General features: G+C 38.8%; 1 protein-coding gene across 2 annotated transcripts in view; it reads left to right on the top strand.

The window, feature by feature from the left end:
* The window catches only part of znf277 (zinc finger protein 277), a 49,729-nt gene extending 31,855 nt beyond the window's left edge, over nt 1-17,874 (top strand). For both annotated transcript variants that reach the window (XM_078219902.1, XM_078219903.1), the window contains 6 exons: nt 1,799-1,931; nt 3,715-3,782; nt 7,153-7,249; nt 12,650-12,692; nt 14,330-14,504; nt 16,702-17,874. In XM_078219902.1, the coding sequence (XP_078076028.1) occupies nt 1,799-1,931; nt 3,715-3,782; nt 7,153-7,249; nt 12,650-12,692; nt 14,330-14,504; nt 16,702-16,885 (700 nt within the window). In that variant the 3' untranslated portion in view covers nt 16,886-17,874. The remainder of the gene's footprint in view (nt 1-1,798; nt 1,932-3,714; nt 3,783-7,152; nt 7,250-12,649; nt 12,693-14,329; nt 14,505-16,701) is intronic.
* The last annotated feature ends 2,287 nt before the right edge of the window (nt 17,875-20,161 follow it).

Raw genomic sequence — 20,161 nt, 5'->3', positions numbered from 1 at the left:
TTATGAGGGAAATCTTTTCTTCCTAGCCTCCTGATATAAAATCCTTCCCATGGGACTCTCAATGGGTATAAATAGAGACAGAACAAGAGCAGTAAGAAGAGGAAATGGTAGTGATTCACTGATAAGGCTGCACAGCAGAAGAAAATTTAAACCAGTGTTACACTCCCAGCTGAGTCCACACACAACACTGCTCCTTTGATGGTGTCCCTTTGAAGGGGCCTGCTTAAGGTGACATGGATTTAAATGTGTCTCTATTGCAAACTGACCTCCAAGCTTCCTTTGAAAAGAAAGAATACACTTACTTCAGAGCACCACATTTCATATGTTACCAAGTGGTTTTAATGTGTGTTCGCACTAATGAATGGCACTTAATTTTGCCACTGTCCCTATTGCCTCTCTGTTCTCTTTTAAAACCTGTTCTGGTGTTGTGCACCCAGACCTGTCTCAAGGTGGGACATCAATGGGACTTGGCTCTGTTTTGGTATAAGTTTGGTATTTTGGGACCCAGGTGGGACTCATCTCAGAGCGTGAGAGTCCTAGAGGACTAACCACCCCCCAGGCCAGATTGCCAGTAATCAAACATCCATATTGTTTGTACTGATTGGTTTCAAAGCCTCTTTGTTGGATGGACAGATGCAGATGCCTCTGGTTCAATGATCCCTACCATCTGTCTCTGGCCGTAGAATATGAGCCTCACCATTTTCGTATGAGTCTACTGCTCATCCATCATCTTTTGTCTTTAAGGAGCACCCAGAGATCTGTGCCTGCACCAATGAAGTCAGCTGCTGACTCTCTGGAGCCTCCACTATCCACCTTTGGAGCCCACTTTCGCATCTGGCTGAGGCAAATGACTCTTGTGCCTAAAGTATTCTATTTTTTATGCCACATTCTTGTGTCATATCCGGTGAAAAACCTTCATCAGAACGACCTACATTCCTCAAGTGGATTTCTTGGACTGGTGAATGAAATTGTACGGGTGAAGTTCTGAATGAGGATGTGATTGGTGACAAGTGGCTTATTGCTCTAGGGTATCTTGAGAAAAAGAAACTGAAAATATATTGTGTTATAGTGCTACCATGTTAATTCCCCTGTAGCTTTTGAAATTGCCCAATACTTCTTAGTACTTACTTGCATTACCAAATTAGTATTCAGACAAATTGTCCAAGGGTCCAGACAAACCTAACACTGCCACCAGCCCTCCCTTATTTCTTCCCAACTGATTCAGAAACATGTCTCCCCAGGAATTAAATGTAAATGAGATGACAGAATGCTACAGCACAGAAGGAGGTTATTCAACCCATCATATCAATTCTTTGAAAGAGCAATATTTCCTCACAACCCTGCAATATTTTTTTCCTTTGAGCATTAATCCAATTCCCTTTCCCATTCACTCTGCTTTCACTACTCATTCATGCAATATATTCTAGATCAGAACTTTGTTGGAATTTATTCTCCTCATGTTGCTGCTGATTCTTTGCTGATGAATTTATATATTCTGTTGAATTACTTAGCTATTGTTCCTGTGAGACTTCCAGATTGCACTTGACTGTGATATTGAATCAATATAAATGAAGCATTAAAGAGTGATGTCTACTTTGTCTATAGTTATTTTTATCTTGGCCTCAATTCAATTATACCGCCACAGAGAAATAATTGCTAATTACCTGCAAGAAGAATTTAAGGTTTTTGATCTTTCACATGATTTCATGGTTGATTACAGCTATTTGTTCAAGGAGCATTTCAGTAAGAGTTTTGAATTTGCAAAATTTGTTATCAGCAAATGCCTTTTTTTCTGCAGTTTGCAATGTTTATATTGTGAGAAAACGTTCCGTGACAAGAATACACTCAAAGATCACATGAGGAAAAAACAGCATCGCAGAATCAATGCCAGAAATCATGAATATGACAAATTTTACACCATCAACTATTTGGTAAGAATTTTGTGTAATTTTAGAGTCCAATATTTCAAAACAATATAAAGATAAAAATTTACTGTCGGTGAGATCGGTGCGCACACATTTAACAAATTCAGTAGATTTTAAATGGGTTAATATCTCAATTAACATAATAGAAGAATTCAAACATGTCCACAGCTGTTATCAGCAAAAGTCATTTTGACACGACTAGATTTGGAGTGTTGACCAAACTCAAGGAAATAATTTTATTCAGTATTACTCTGAGTAGGTTGGTTGTAAAAGTGCAGTCATGGGACATTTAAAACTGATTTCAGTTAAATTGCTCAATAAGTCCGTAGTGTTCTTGAGAACTGCTTCATCAGGTGTTCATGATTAATGTTTTGCTGACTGTCCCTCAGACTGATAGTATGTGTTTTCGAGGATGCTTTTTATTAATGATTAGATGTTCTGTCCCTCAAAATCAATAAAGGTTTTGAAAAGTTAATGTCAAATATTTGTAGATTTATCAAGTAGATGAAATAGTGCTTAAGCATACTCTTAAAATATAGGATTTACAACCATATCTGATGGTTGGCAATTAAAACACCTTACCATTCAGGCTGCAGTATTAAGGCTGATGACCGCTTTGAATCCTGTTCCTCAATGCATTCTCTTACAACTATTATCTGACAATTCCATATTACATTACATGAGTGGATCTAGTTGGATTCACTTCATTACCATTCAGCTTTTCCAAATAGCTATCTTTCCATTGGTTAACAAGCTCTCTATAATTCCCTGTTTTGTTATCACAAACTTCTCTCATCACGTATAATTGCTGTTTCACAAAGTGAAACTACTAATTATAAGTCTTGTATTTGATTCTGTATCATTCAGCACCAGAATGATTCTAAACTCTAATTAAAAAGGATAATGTTTTACCCAAATGTTTTCCTTTTGCAGAATTAGCTGATGACCTTGCACCTATAATGTTGAAACTGCTGTGAAATCTAAAAATAAGCTTGCAATGGTGTGCCTCCAAGCATTTTATCATTAGGCAGGTGGCTACTTAACATTAAAACCTGCCAGTGCTATGAGGGTTCGTTGCCATTCAGAAGTTCAATGGTTATCATCTTAGCATTTCTGTACGCTTGTAACTATTTTAACATATTGTAATTTATGAGTCATACTATCCTATCTATAATGGCTATAAATCAACATTATTACAACATAAAGAGAGATGAAGAAATAACATAATTCAAGTCAGATTGATAAACCCTTCCCTTACACCGGACTGCCCTGTTATACTTCCAGAATAGTCTTAATAGGAACAGGACTAAGCTATTCAGCCCATCTAGCTTGCTCCACTATTCAATACAATCATGAAGATCATTTTCCATGCTGAACATTGTGCAATCATTAGCAAACATTTCCACTTCTGACCTCATGATGGTAGGAAGGTCATTGAAGCAGCTGAAGGTGGTTGGGCCAAGGACAGTAACCTAAGGAGCTCATGTTGGTTACCTAAAACTGAGCTGACTGCTCATGTCAAAATAATTCGCTGTACTATGAAGTATATTTCCATTTATTATGTAAAATAATCTGAAGAAAGTATATACAACAGAAAACTTACAAATTTGAAGCTAAAGAGTTGGGCTACTTGTGTTATAATGCAGTTTTTAGCAGTTTTGTGGCTTAAAACTGTGCAACCAGCTCAACATATCAGTAAGATTCTAAAGGAATGGTCTGTTAACCAAATAAACAAGAACACTTCTGATTTCTCCTCACATCTGGGAAAACTATTGTTTAATTATTCTAGGAGCTTGGGAAGAACTGGGAGGAGGTTCAGTCTGAAGATGACAGAGAAATGATAGAAGAGCAAGATGAGTAAGTGGTTTTAAGGTTTCAAAATGCTGCCATTATCACTTTGTGCATGTTCTCGGTGAGTAAATTAACTTTGTTTTGCAAATAAATCAAAGGAACTGGGAGGAAATTACAAAGCACTAATGTAGTCTTGTGATTCATATTAAGTCATACACCACAAGACTGAAGTTTATACTTCCCATCTGCAGCCTTACTCCACCTATTTATTTTTGATACCATTAAGAACATTTTTTAATTCAATCAGTCTGAAAATTAGTAACTGATGTTCAGATCTGTTCATGAGGAAAACAGAGAGTGAAGAAGAGATTGCTTTCTGACTCTTGACTCATTCCTCTCCTTCATCAGCCAATAGAGGAAAAAAAATAATGAATGATGTTAGCTTGTTTCTCTCTCTGCACAGTGTCATCTCACTAACAGCATGCCATGGCACAGAATACACTTGGAGCTGGTGGAATGTTGACAAGCCCTGACAGTTACATTTGTTGTGTTTATGAGCTGCTTCACATGCTACATATTATTGACTCAGTGATAGCTTTGTAGCTTTCATTTCTTTTCCACCTTTCTCATCTTGGTGAGCTATTTTGTATTTCTGTCAAAAGAAATTTGTGTTGCGTGAGCGCATTGCCGATGAAAACCATCAACGGCGATTATATCAAACTCCACCCCTCATGATCTGTACCTCCAATTTTCCTGGTGTTTATAAGCTTTTTAAACTTCCCCAATTCATGTCGCAGAAAATGATGTCACCATGATACTTCAGAGCAATTTCGTAGTGATTTTTCAGCATCAAGCAGTAATGGGGCAGTTTGCAATAAATTCATTTTCATTCAGTTGCAATTCACATACTGTCAGGACAACACGCATGCCTGGCACTCGAGTACATTTGTATGCTTATTATTGGCAGAAGCAATTTTTGTAATTGTGGTGAAATTTTTAAAATTCCCTCATGTAAAAAAATTGCAGAATGGCAGGAATTCAGGAGAATCAAAGGCAATTGTAATATGGAAAAGATGTTCTTAGAATTTGACTGAATTGGTTGGCAATACAAAAATAGAGTCTTTGCAAAACAAGGAGGCCATTCAGTCCATCAACTCTATGCCGGCTCTTTATAGGAGAATCAAATTAGTCTCATTCCTCTGCACCAACATTCCCTGTAGCCCTCTTAAGTTTATCTCCCTGAAGTGCCCATTCAATTTCCTTTTGAAATCATTCATCGTCTCCCCTTCCATCATCCTCGTAGACAGCGAGTTTCAAGTTGTTACCACTCACTGCATTAAAGAAAGTACTTCACATCCAGCCTGCATCTCTTGCCCAAAATCTAACATGGAGGAACTGTAGTGGGACATGTCAGAAATTTCCATCGCTGAATATAATACTCAAAATACCTGGTTCAGCAAGCTATGAGTAGCTTTGCATTTGAATAAGTTATGGGTTCCAGGTGATGGCTCTGTGGGAAAGGGTATCATTGGCAAGATAAATAGTATGTCAAGTTTTACTGTATGGATCATAGATTAATTAGATTTGAATAAAATGTTGAGATATCGCTACAGCCCAGCAGTTCTAATGTTCCTGATGAAAGTATGAGGGTTTGATTTAAGTATAAGCATCTCTTGTGTTTGTGTTCTAGTCATCAAGAGGATTGAAAGCCTAGCAACATTCTCCCCCTGTAGTGAGAGGTAGTGAGAGGACGCTGGTGTGGAGTTGCCACCAATGCACTATTTTTCCTGGCTTTACAATACATTAATTCTAACACAAAAAAGAGGTTTCTCTGCAGTCTAGCACAGAAAATTATAGTAATCATTGGACAAATAAAGACTTTAAAGGATCAGGAAGGGAACCACTCATCACAGAGTACTAAACCTCTGCTCTGCTCTGGCGCTCCAATATAGATCCCTGGGGAACACCACTTGTCACATTTCAGCTGAGTGGCTTGCTAGGACATTTGAGTGGGCATCAAGAATTACTGTAGTCACTTGCAGGTCAGACTATGTAGGAGTGATAGACTTCTTTCCCTGGAAGATGGCAATGAACCAGCGAGGGTTTTTTCATGACAGTCCAGATGTTTTGATGGTTACTAGTGTTGGTGCACAAATTCAATTTCACAACTTGAATTCATGACCTCTGGTTTCAATTGTCCAGTATCATGACCACTCTACTACTTGCTAGTCATTATGTTGGGAGGCATCAAGAGAACGCAAGGATAAAGATTCGGAGAGTCAGCAGTCCCTTGATTTCTAGTGGCTGGCTCAAGAGGAGCATTAGTGGAGAACTGGGATCGCCTTTCTGGAGAGAAAGGAATAGATGGGTGCACAAAAGGAAATCTTTGTCATGATTCCTTTTTGCAAGAAAGTCCTATTTCTCATTCAGCAGCTCACTAGATATGTCACAAGAAGTCTGTCAGTGAGACTAAAATTATAACCAATCAAAGGCAGTAAAATGTCAAAGACTTTTTTCCAGGCTACGAGCTTGTCCATAAAATTACTAAATTTTTGGATAATAAGCTTTAGTTTTATTTGTTCTGAAGCCAAATTGGCAACCAGTTTGTTTGATTTGATTTATTATTGTCACATGTATTGGTATACAGTGGAAAGTATTGTTTCTTGCGCGCTATACAGACAAAGCATACCGTTCATAGAATACATAAGGGCGAAGGAAAGGAGAGGGTGCAGAATATTGTGTTGCAGTCACAGCTAGGGTGTAGAGAAAGATCAACTTAATGTAAGGTAGGTCCATTCAAAAGTCTGATGGCAGCAGGGAAGAAACTATTCTTGAGTCGGTTGCTACATGATCTCAGACTTTTGCATCATCTTCCCGACGGAAGAAGGTGGAAGAGAGTATGTCTGGGGTGAGTGGGATCCTTGATTATGCTGGCTACTTTTCCGAGGAAGTGTTGACCGAGTCAATGGATGGGAGGCTGGTTTGGGTGATTCACAACCCTTTGTAGTTTCTTGTAGTTGTTATGGTTAAAATGGTACAAAATACTTCTCAGGTTAGTCTCCATAAACTTAGCAATAAGATTACCATTTGCAGTTTCTTCTTTCTCCTCTTGTATTGTTTTTATCTGTGACCTTGATTTTTGTTACGCCTAACAATGAAAGACATGAAATAGATACATGTTCAAAAGTAAAGTGGATTCTTGGGACGTGTTTCACTATGAATTAAATCATGCAAGTACCATAAATAATTGCAACTAGCTAATACCTTGTATTGGGCTCCAGTTGTCATCCTGTTATGATGCATTAGACAGTTCGGGTGGTATTTAATCAGAGCATTAGGAACAAGAGTAGATTGTTATATTGAGCCATTATGGACTATTGCATTTAACAAATATGTTGTCATTTTCTGTAGCTTTATTTTTACATTATTTTTACAGTGATTGGTCTGATTGGCAAGGCCCTCCAGTGTGTGCTGTTTGTCTCTTCTGTGAGAAAGCACAAGATACAACTGAAAAACTGCAACTTCACATGAAGGTAAAACTCAGTAAAAGCACAGCATGGAATATGTAACTGATCCGATTAACAAATGAAAACACCACATAACCCATGGGATTTTATTACATTCCCCTAGTGACATTACCCAATAGTCTGAACATGTCTTTTTTAAATCAAATCACCAATTTTTGGGGGAGAGAAACGATATAAATGTGCAATGGTGGTTTCTTCTAACCACATTTAATTTATGTTGTGAAAATGAGCTACTGTATTTCCTTGAAGAAAAAAATAAACAATCTCAGCTTTGATTTAGATGAAGCAATATGTATTTGATCTGGTTAACCACCAACTTTTATGATACACATTTTTAAAGGTATTATCTATTCATTGTCTTTTTCACTGCAATACACAATTTCTGACTGGAAAGAGCATCAAACAATTTGCTTCTCAGTCACATAATCCAATGTACAAAACTAAAAGTAACATTGGAATGGCATGTACGAGAGAGTTCACTCCCAGATTACCACCCAAAGTTCTATAGAATCATGATGAGGAATTATGGAAAATTCAGACACCTACTTAGCAAGCGGAACAGGATTTCCTTTCCCCATTGAAGATCAATGTCCCCTTCCAACGTGAACAAGGAAGCCAAGGCCCAGATTCCTGGCAGATTTCACTTCCATATGCCCCACTTATAAAATAGTACAGTACAGAAGATGGATGTTTAGCCTATCAAGTTTTACTTCCTGGGGCTGTTGTGTGAAAGGTAACAATTAGAGCAATGAAGTCTTTAATTATCCATCACCATTCACGGCTGGATGTGGCAGGACTGCAGAGTTTAGAACTGATCCATTGGTTATGGAATTGCTTAGCTCTGTCTTATTTATTATATATACTGTTTGGCACGCCTGTCATCCTGTGTTGTAGCTTCACCAAATGCTTGGCGGTTAACTGTCAATCATCATCAACTGGTGCATTCTCCAAGGTGATGCCTCTACCAATCCGAGTTCACTTGCCATTCTATCATTACTCTCTTCTCATGAAGTATGAAGTCGTTGTTTCCCCTGAGATTGGTATTTTTGTGATTGTCCTGATGAGTGCAAGACAAAAATGGCAACAAAATCATCTTTTTTCAACAATACTCAAGTTCTGTACTGCCAAACTACTATTTGCATCTTTAATTGTTTTAAGAATGTTTGACAAGGACTTTTAAGACTTGTATCATTGAAAAGGGATCAATAGCCATTTACTTGATAACAAGAAATACTTGTGCATGGTACCTGATGATTCTTGACCTGAAAACAATTTGCACAAGGAAGGGAGTTGAGAAAGAAGCTGTATGGCTGGCAGATATAAAGGACGACTGTGATCATATGATCTGGAGGGTGAAGGTAATTAGTACATGGATGCAGACACAAAGAAAAAGCAGACGGAGATTGAAAAATGAACACAATTCTTGTGAGAAGAAGATACCCTTTTCAGGAAGAGGTCAGATTTTCAATTTGACAAAAAAGGAGACAGGAGCTCTTGGAGTAGTGTGCAAGCTTGCAAAAAAGATCTAAAATCTGGAAAGCTGTGAGTAGCTATGAGATTTTATGAGCTAAAGGGCTGGGTGTTTCCCCAGCAGTGGTAAAACTGTGACTTAGTTGGCTGATTGAAAAGGAACTCTGGAATATTGCATTGTCCAGACTGTCATTCCCCAAGGGAGAGAAGTTACATAGAATTGCATTGCTGATGATAATTGTACATGTGAAATCAAGGATAGGACTCCTGACTTACCCTTCATGAATAAAGGGCAGCATATTGTGTAACTGTGCAGCTGCACAATGCTACGTATGTCTGGGGAGGAGTGATGGGCATGGTTGTGGTTGTGTAAGTGACACAATGAAGATGAAGAAACAATGGAATTATACACAGGAGTATTGGACTTTTAAAATAACTGATTTGTATATTTTAAAATGGACACAAACCCCAAAGATGGCTGAGAATGTCCAGTCAGCCACTGGCAGGAATTGCTGCGGGGTGATTCTCCAAGGGACAATGGAACCCCTCCCTGTGTTTCCAGATGAGATGCTTTAAAATCATCCAAAGACTGATTACCATCTCTGGTAAAGACAAAGGGATATAATGCCTATCTCGAAGACCCTGGGTATAATTGCCTGGACGAACTAGTGTATTCTGGTTTCCTCTTGGAATATACAAAGAAAGGGGCTAAAGGCCTGTCTGCCTATGTCTGCCCTGCATGTGTGTGCATGTGCATGCTGTGAGGAAAAACAGCTGGAAGCTTTTCCACACTGTAGGTGTGAGATACAGTAACAGAAGAAATGCCTCTGCAAAATGGAAATAGCCATCTTTTGCAGGAATATCTAAAAACTCTCTCCAAAAACTGTGGAAGTCAGTCAGCCAGCAGAAGGACCGCAGCTTAAAAAAATAACTGAAATTGCCCTACCAAACCACAGAACACCTGAATCGAAGAATCAGCTATTCGCCTACAGAAGCCAACGATACTGGAATCAATCTGTAACAGCCACAATACATCACCGCCTACTCGCAAATCAAGGATTGTTCCATTTAACTTTTTATTTATATTTACTTATTATTGGACTCAATTCTTACTTCTAATCCGTATGAATGTAAATATATGTGTTTGACCATTTCTCTTTACCTTTCTAGCAGTTAATAAATTTACACTCTTAACTCAAGAAAGCCTGGTTAAATTGGCTTCTTTTTAAACATAATTATTGGGTCTGGAAAAGGTATCCAAGGGAAAGGGAACCTTGTTAGATTAAACATTGTTGCTACCTGCAGAGAGGGTGGGTTGAATAAAGACACAGAGTCAGTCATCCCATCTCATTCAGGTTGTAACAATTGTGGGGTATCCCAGCCAGGTGGTGACAAATTGAGGGGTCTTGCAGGGATCAACAACTTTTGGGGAACCTCACCTGGGGCTGCTCGTAACAGTAAGATGTTTCTTTGTCGTGTTGACTAAAGTGAAATTTGCCTTTTAATTTGCCTGTCAATTCATGTTTAATTTGCATTGGATCTGATCCCTATTAAACTTTAAGTGGAATCTTGTTTGTAATTTGTTCAATTGGAGGTCCATGAGACCATAAGACATAGGAGCATAAGCATGCCATTGGGCCCGACGAATCGGTCATTCATAAAATTTGCTTATTTCATCAGTCAAGAAACTGGATGGCATATCTACAGGAAAAATAGACAGCACTTGAGAAAACTGGTAGACAGTACTAAAAAGGGAGCTAAATATGACCATTAAGGTGTGTATAAATTAACATCAATTCAATTTCATCCCTGTCGAAAAATTTGTAATAATTCCATTGCATTGACATTTAATAAGATCATTTTATGAAATTATTATACATCTGTCAATATGATTAATTTTAATATTGACACAGAAGATAGCTAGCTGATTAGAAGGAGGGGTAGAGTGAAGAGAATTGGGAGTGTTATATTCATTTTGCTGGATTTAAATCCACCTTAGATTTATGGGATGAAAATCTGTTAGCACGTGAGGGTGCAGTGAAAAGAGCTTGTACAGTTTCAACCTAATTACAACTGCACCTGCAAACACAGCATAATAGCTTAATTCTTGACAGATTTGGAATCTCATTCAGTATGGTCCTTAAGGATTGCTGTTACAAATTCATGGAGAACCCTGATCCCAGGCATTAATCTATAAATGTTGTCAAGGTTATGGCCAGAGAGAGGATCCACATTTCAGTACATCGAATAGACTCTAGATCATATCACATATTAGAAAGATCAGTTGGGTACTTCAATAAAATAATCCCCAAAATAGAAAAAATATACCATTATTTAAAAGTCACATTTTAGCTTTTGAAATGCTAATGGAAAATATCATTCTTCAATTAACTTTAAAATGTCCTTAATTTGTGTTGATTCCCTGCAGGCAGGCAGTCTGCACCCCGGGTCATTAACAGCACGACCTACACAGCATTCTTCATTGATACCATTGAAGAAAGGCCGATTCTCTCCATATGTATTTTGTGCATCTAAATTTCAGAATGAGTTACTAACAGCATTCAATTAAGCTTCTAAAGACTAGAAAATGTAGGAACAGAAGTAGGCCGCTACTTGATGAGATCATGACTGATCTGATATGATCAGTCTACTTTCCTGACTTATCCACATAACCCTTGATTTCCTTCCTGATTAAAAGTTTGTCTGTCTCAGCCTTGAACACTCATAACAACCCAGCCTCTACAGTCCTGTACAGTAAAGGATTCCACAGATTCACTCTCCTCTGAAAGAATAAATTCCTCCTCATTTCTGTCTTAAATGGGCAACCCCCCATTCGGAGATAATGTCCTCTGATCCTAGACTTTCCCACAATGGGAAACAACCTCTCAGCGTCTACCCTGTCAAGCCCTTTGAAAATCCTATCTATCTCAGTCAGGTCACTTCTCATTCTTCTAAACTCCAGTGAGTGCAGGCCCAACCTATTCAACCTCTCCTCATAAGAAAATCCCTCCATACCGGGATCAACCTTGTGAACCTTCGCTGGACTGCCTCCAATGCAAGTATATATTTCCTTAGATAAGGGGACCAAAGCTCTTCACAGTATTTCAGGTGTGGTCTAACTAGTGCCTTGTATAGTTTCAGCAAGATTCCCCTATGTTTATACTCCATTTCCTTTGAAATAAAGGCTAACATTCCATTTGCCTTCTCTATGACCTGCTGAACTTGTGAGCTAGATTTTCGTGATTTATGCACGAGGAAGCCCAAATCCCTCTGTACTGTAGCTTTCTGCAGTCTTCATTTAAGAAATAATCAGTTCCTCAATTTTTCTTACCAAAAACCGAACATTTGGTAGAAGTCACTCTCTTTGGCATAACGAATTATATCTGTAGGATCAACAGTTTGTTATGAATCATGCAGCTGTGACCACCTAAGATATACTTCACACAACAAGCAGTATTCCATCTGCCAAGTTTACCATTTAAAATAGTATCCCAAATATTTGAAGGAATAATTTGTTCCATCATCTTTATGACCTGCCATCCCACCTCCTTTTTGTAGACTTTGTCACAAAGTAATTTTCTGTTAACTTTAGCACTTAAACACCAAAAGTAATAGTTTTTAATCGGTTGTTGTAAAATACACACATCTGACCTATAAATATATTTAACTGTCGTGATAATTCATGGATTCGTGAAGCGCTAATCCAGAAATATCCTACTTATGTATGTAAAATGCGACATAATGTTGAATAGATGACTGTAAATGTGATTGGAAAAAATGGATAAAGATTATTTGTTCTGACATCACACAGATTCACATTTAACTTGGTAAATATAATTTACATTTTATTAGGGTTGGTGTGGTTGCAGTTTTATTCTTACTGCTGTTGTATTTTTTAATGTTGTTCGACATTAAGCGGCCTGTCCTGTTTTATAGGTAGCTCATCACTTTGATCTTCTGAAATTGAAATCAGAAATGGGTATGTATACATATTAAATCCATTATATTTGCAAACACTATTCCGTATTTCATCGGTTTGATATTTTCTGCTATTGATTGGGATGGCATGGTGATGCAACCTGTGAAATGTGGAACTTCAGTTTGCATCCACAGTTTTCCTACATGAACTTCCTGGCCTCAAATGTGTTGCCATGTGCAGGTGTCCAGTGGACAGTGAGTGATTCCCAACAGTAAAGGAAGGAACAATAAGTTGCCTACTGTGCTCTAATTTTTAGTTGTCCACCATTGAGCAGTAAATCTCAGCACATCCTCTTTGTGGCACCTAAAACCTTTCAGATGGAAAAAAGGAATAAACAAAAAAAAAAGCAAAAGATAAATATTTTGTTTAAAATCAGACAATTCTTTCCCTGTTGTAGGTTGGCCTAATGAGATAAACTATAACCTCTTCCTTTCTCAGGCCCATGATTAAAATGGCAGCCAAGCTTCAGTGGTGTAATTGCAGCTCAATCTGCATCTTTCCAGAAAGGTTCTTCCAGTTTCTGGCCTGGCAGGACAGCAGATTAAAATCACAAGACTATGGGACCAGTCTGGGACGAAGTGAGTGAATTGTTCTGAAAAGTTTAATTGACTGTCCAAATAGACAGGCAGGGATTAAATCACCCTTCGAATATGAGAAACATAATTCTTTTTGAACTATTGCCTGGTAGTCTTCGTCCTAATCACATTCCTATGGCCCAGAATTAACTTTGTGGCAGCATTATAAGATAAACCTGAAAATCCCCTTTAGGCCAAATGAGTAAAAATCTTTCAATCTGACACAGCCTGATAAAATCCAAAGTTCAATCTTTGATTTTTTTCTGAGTTATCTGGTTTCAGCAGGGATATTAATCAAGGTGGCACAGATGACCTCTGCACTAGTGGGCTCAGAGCAGAAGAGAAAAAAAAACACTTCCTGTTCCTGACTTACCAAGTGATGCCTGCTAAAAGTGTGTGTTGAGTGAGGTTAAGATTGGCCTTGATTGTGAGTTCTTCACAGCTGGTGTTACCTAGGAGTTTCGATAATTTGCATTGTTAATGAAACACACTTTTATATTACTGGCAGTTTTTGCCAAGTATGAAACCAAAGGAAACATTGCATTCCGCTTGAAGTACAATCTCCAAAATTCTGAGGAAGTCCCTTGTCACCTTATAATAAAGTGCTCCAACTGCAGATGCATTTGAGATGCATCATAACATTCCATAGAATCATCATAGAATCCCTACAGTGCAGAAAGAGGCCATCCGGCCCATTTAGTCCGCACCAACTCTCCAAAAGAGCATCCCATCTAGGCTCTCCCATAACTCCATGCATTTACCATGGTTCATCTATACAAGCTACACATCTTTGGGCACTAAGAGGAAATTGAGCATGACCAATCCACCTAGCCTGCACATCTTTGGACTGTGGGAGGAAACCGAAGCATCCGGAGGAAACCCATGCAGACACGGAGAGCGTACAAACTTTACACAGGCAGTCACCCAAGGCCAGAATCAAACCCGAGTCCCTGGTGTTATGAGGCATCAGTGCTTGCCACAGTGCCGCCCTGTCATTTGGAGCCGAAATGTATTTCATCCTGAACATACTGGACAAGTAGCAATTTTTTTCACTTTTCACAGGTTTAAACTTCTACCAGCAGGTCAAATTAGTGAATTTTATCAGAAGAGAAATTCATCAGTGTCGTTGCAATGAGTGTGGGAAAACATTTAGCTCAAAATCAGAGGTTGTAAGTCATATGACAGAAACAAGCCACATAATGTCACTGCTGGACAGATCTGCCTGGGATCAGCCACAGTAAGTGTTAAATTCAAATACAATAAGTCCCTGTTTTATGTTGCCCCATTTTGTTTACGTTGTTTCACTTTAACGTCAATCATTTAATGGGACCTGTATTCTCATTTAGTGTTGCATTTTTTATTTTAAAGTTGTTTCATGTTGGTTTGATATAGGGTCATATGACCTGATTGTTGCCATTTTGGAGCAGTCCCTCCTGCTCTGTGACCCTTTCTCTCGCTGCCAACCTCTCCTGTTCCCTAACCCATCTTCTCACTGCCAACCTTCTAGCTCGTGGCCTCTCACCCGCTCCTTAACTGACCCTCTGCAGCCTCTGCGACTCCCCAGCCTTCCCTCTTGAGATCCTCTTGCCAAACCTCCTGCTCACCAACTCTCCTGCTTGCCACTTCCCTCTCCTGAACCCTCACTGAGTGAGGGCTCTGTAGATGAGTGGCGAGAGGCAGGAAGAGCAGCTTTGACTTCCTGTCGATAGGTTTTTCATCTCCACCTGTTCATTTGGAAATATGCTCCAAGTATTGATAACTTTTGATCTAAAAATCTTCCTGGCATCTGTCCTGAATTTGCCTTTCATTAGTTTGATCATATGACCTTTTAACTTTTGTCATGGTTTATGTTTGAAGAAATGTTCTAGGTTTATGGATTGTAATGTTTTTATCCTATATCTTTGTGCATCAACTCCATTTGCCTTCTCTCAAGAACAAGTTTCCCCAGTCACTCCCTTTAACTTGGTTCTCTCTGATGCCAGGGGATCAATGTTGTGTCTGCTTTCTGAACCCCATCCAAGATTTTATTCCTCATTTCTCTTAGTGACCAGAACTGGACATGACATTAAAGATGCTATCTGACCAGAGCTCTCCACAGACTGAGCATGACACCCACCAACTTGTTTCCTACTCTGTCATCTAAATAGTCCAGAAATATGTTTATGTTATTGATTGTTGCTACGCTAAGATGGAGAACGTGCTGGATTTACTGGAGCCCCGAAGTTTTTTTAACTTCACCCTTAACGATTTTGACAACATTTGTGTAGCGTTTGCACCATTTTGTTTCTCTGCCTTTCTGCAGTATCCATGTTAAATTTCATCTGTTATTGTTCCACTGCTTTTTTTGGACTCATTTTATGTAAATTCCTTCCATAAACCTAATTGCCCTCTGACATGGAATTGTAGAATCCCTACAGTGCTAACCACTGTGCCACCTTGCTGCCCTCTCTAGAGAGTTCAATTCCCATCTTGGCAGCTGGAAGAATTTCCAGTGGGAGGATGGTGGGGTGTTGGAATGAATGCTGGATCGGGGGTGGGGAGAGGAGCCTCAGAGGCCTCAGTGGTGGGGTGGGGGAGGGTTATTGCAGTTTTGATCAGGGCACCCTTTAAAGACGGCGTCTCAATCTCTGTAGCTGAGTTTTGCTGACATATTTAGGTCCTGTCCCTCTAAGATGGCATGAATCATACCCCCTTGTTTTTGTTTTGGCAGTGTGGTGAAATCTGGAGAATAAACCGACCAGTTTCACTGGAGAGAAAGCAACACACTGCCATTTTTTCGGGCAGATTTCACCCAAGATAGTGGAGCAAGTTATGTCTGATCAATGTACCAAAGTCCTTCCAGGAATTTGCATATCTGCCCGATACCCTATCAAATTTGCAGGAAAGCATTTGACACTGTTTCACATAATATACTGACAAATTCTAATTCTTTGCAAGGCGTTTAATCATAATGTTTATTTTCCCACATAAATTTGGTCCAGCTGGCCTAAATCAAATCAAGTTCAGTTAAGGACATAGTTCTTTCAGAATATTGACGTTGATGGAATGCTCCAGTAACTTAGCTGTATTGAAATAAACGAAGTGTTTTTTAACTAAACCTGCTGTTGCTGAGGGATTTCTGTTATTCATCAATTTCTTTGAATGAATGAGCACTACAATGAAGGCAGGTTATCTATACGAGATTGAGCAAAGCATTTCATGCCTTATTAGGATTTCCACATATGTATGTTAAATATTTAACAACCCTTGAACAACAGAACTTGCAATGGTTTAGTGGTGATACACCATCACTAATATTATTTCAAAATGGGTTTTACATGCAACACTTTCTTCAAAACACCACTTTGTGAAAAATATGTGGTCCACAGTTGTTAATTTAAGATATCATGTTTAAATATGATTTAATGCATTGATTTTATTGTTTCTGTTTGCAGGTATTACTTTCCTACCTATGAAAATGATGCTCTGCTATGCTCGCTATCTGACTGTGAGAGTGAATCCGTCGCTGACAACCAGATAACCAACATTCCTGTCATTGCAGAAGATATTTCAGACTTGCAAGCTTTAAAAAAAAGCAGTATTCTAAATTTCCTGCAGCATTCAGATACCAAGAACTAACCTTCACTTTTTCTCAGTACGGAAAGAAATATCCACAATTTAATAGCAACAACTCCTAGTAATCTATTGGTATAATGGCCACATCAAAATACCATGCCAATTTAACCTTACTGGGGTTAGCTAATTTATTTTTCTGGTGAGGAAAACAGAAATTCTGGTAGGTAGTACCATTGATGAGTGTTTGTACACTTGAAGCTGATCGAACAATACATGAGCAACAATATTTTAAATGGCGGCAATCACAAAGCATTGCTCTCATTGAGCTCCTAGGTTTATACGTGAACAAAATATCTCTGAAGTAATTTATTTTATTGGAATTTGTCAGATATTTTAATCTTTCTCATTGAGTTTGTAGATTGCTTCTCCCTTCACCCCAGATAAGACCATAAGTCTAATGGAAGAGGAAGGTGAAAGAATACCTCAGCTCCAGAGATTCAAATTATGCTCAAACTATGTTGGTGATTTGCCGGATGTTGAAATGAAGAATTAAGTTTAAACTTTTCCTAAGCTTCCATTGTCTGCCCACCTTTTGGGACAGTTGCAGCCGTTACTTAGCAGGGTAGTTTTCTGGAGCACTGCAGCAGTTTCGTGAATGAAGTGAAAAGTTATTTTTAACAACAGAATACCTTAAACATGGCAGCATTTTTTTTTAAGCTTGCTGATTTAACATGTTTGCGCGAATTCCTAACTTTGCTGCACAAAGTTGTGAACTCACTCGAGATAACAAATTCTAAAATATCACAGGCAAGAGGAATGAAAAAGGTCCTGAAAACATATGTGGTACTGCACATATGGAAAACAGTTTACGATTGTAATTAAATGTTACTGTCATTTTACACTGTAGATGGAAAAGTGTTGCATTTCTGTGTCATCGCACATTGGCAGCTGTGCTGTGGCATTCTGGAAATGAGCACAGGAAGCGACTAATGGGCACATTATCCCAAAGTGCAAATTGGCCTATGAAAGAGTTAATAAACATAAGTAATGTATGTATTGTAAGACTGACTTTTATTTATTCGTGTCTTAATATTAGGCAGTTCAAGGAGGAAGACTCCCAAATGTAGCTTTTTGGAATTTTTGCTGAAATATTCTTATGACAGTTACAAAAATCTAATGTTAAAGTGGTCGTGAGTTTTCTACCTTGCTAGCTCACTTAATCTCAGATTTTTTTTAAAAGTTCGTACTCCAGCGTTTAAGCAAACACGATGTGTGTCTATGCATATCTGAAAGACTACATCAATTATAAGTATCAAATACATGAAGCAGGCAGCAGTTTTGGTGACCATACAATGACCATAGAATCCCTACAGTGCCATTTGGCCCATTGTGCTTGCACTGACAACAATTCACCCAGGCCCTCTCCCCATAACTCCACATATTTACCCTGCTAATCCCCCTGACACTAAGGGGCAATTTAGCATGACCGATCAACCTAACCCACACATCTTTGGACTGTGGAAGGAAACCAGAGCACCCGGAGGAAACCGGGGAGAATGTGCAAACTCCACACGGTCGCCCGAGGCTGGAATTGCATCCAGGTCCCTGGCGCTGTGAGGCAGCAGTACTAACCACCGTGCTGCCCAACAGAAACAGTTGTATGATCTTCAGTTTAACTTTGATTAAAAATAAATTCAGAAGCAATTAAACAATTCAAGCTGTTTCCATGAAGGCTTTTATGTTTTAATAAAAGTTCAAGCAGCAAGTATGTTTCAAGGCCAAGCCAGCAAAGGTGGTATTAAATCTTTGTTCCAGTATTACAGTGTCAGAACCATGAACTATTTCCATTATGTTAAGCATAATTATTTTTAAAACCATTACGAAAGTTCTTATTAGTACTGTGGTTAGAAACATGGAAGTGAAAGATGATGTTCTGCAAATTTATTGTAGGATTAATAAAGCTTCAGCCTCAATTGTTCTCTTGTAGCTCAGTGTAATTTAAAGCAATCGTGCCTTCAATAAACTGAATTTTCTCCATCCATTTCTTAGGCTATGTTTACCTGATAGCCAATAATGAACCTTTGTGTTTGGCCAGAATCTATTTTAGAAAGATTTCTCTTCAAGCATTTTTAAAATTTGTCCCTGGGATGTGAGCATCATTGGCTGAGCCAGCATTTATTTGCTGTCCCTAACTGGCCTTGAGAAGGTGATATTGAGCTGCTGCAGTCCATGTGATGTAGATACACCCAGAGTGCAGTTAAGGAAGGTGTTTCATGATTTTGTCCTACTGATAGTGAAAAAAAATGGCAATACAGTTTCTAATAAGCATGTTGTGTGGTATAATGGGGAATGTGTAGGTGATGGTTCTCCCAGGTGTCTGCAGCCCTTGTCCTTTTCGATGGTAGGGGGTTGCCGGTTTGGAAGTCGCTGTCAAAGGAGCCAGTGCATTGCTATAGTGCATCTTGTAGATGATACACGCTGCTGCCACTGTGCACTTGTGGTGAAGTGAGTTAATGTTTAATGTGGTGAATGGGGTGTCGCTCAAGAGGGCTACTTTGTCCTGGGTAGTGTTGAGTTTCTTATGTGTGGTTGGAGCTGCACTCATCCAGACAAGTGGAGAGCATTCCATCACATTCCTGACTTGTGTCTTGTGTATGGCTTTGGAGAGTCAGGAAGTGAACTACTCACTGCAGGAATCCTAATCTGTGACCTGCTCTTGTAGCCATAGGTCGGAATTTTCTGCCCATTCACGCTGGTAGAATCTCAGGTCATCCAGATTCGAAACGTTGGCTCTATTCTCTCTCCACAAATGCTGTCAGACCTGCTAAGATTTTTCAACATTTTCTGCTTTTGATTCAGATTCCAGCATCTGCAGTATTTTGCCTTTATCCAAGATGGGGTGCAATGCCTTAACTTGTCAGCTTGGATCTTGTGGGGACTCTCAAGAATGAGTGTGTGAAGTACACTATAGTTGGATAGCTGTGTTTTTCTCCCCAACACACTTCCTCTCTTGCGGGGGCCATGAGTTGGATTCAATGGGATTTTGAGTTTGGTTTTGGAGCAAGCAAGGAATGGATTTAGGTTTGCTTGGTCCATTCTGAGCATTGACTTTGTAACTTTAAAGATGGAATAAAATAATCTTCCGATCCTCCTTAGATACAGGGTGACACCAGAGGACTGGTAAATTGCAATGTTACACTTTAGTCCAACCATAAACCCAGCAACTACAAGTCAGTCTTACTCTCTGACTTTGATCTCAAAATTTTAACGCTTGATAACTCTGAATTTAAGTAAATTTCCACTTACAAATGTCTGATAATCTGGCATTTGACATTATAA

The sequence above is a fragment of the Mustelus asterias genome, chromosome 9 (genome assembly GCF_964213995.1).
Source record: "Mustelus asterias chromosome 9, sMusAst1.hap1.1, whole genome shotgun sequence".
NCBI classification, from domain to species: domain Eukaryota; kingdom Metazoa; phylum Chordata; class Chondrichthyes; order Carcharhiniformes; family Triakidae; genus Mustelus; species Mustelus asterias.
Note: the sequence above shows the minus strand (reverse complement) of the source record. Positions and strands in the feature narration are given on the sequence as shown.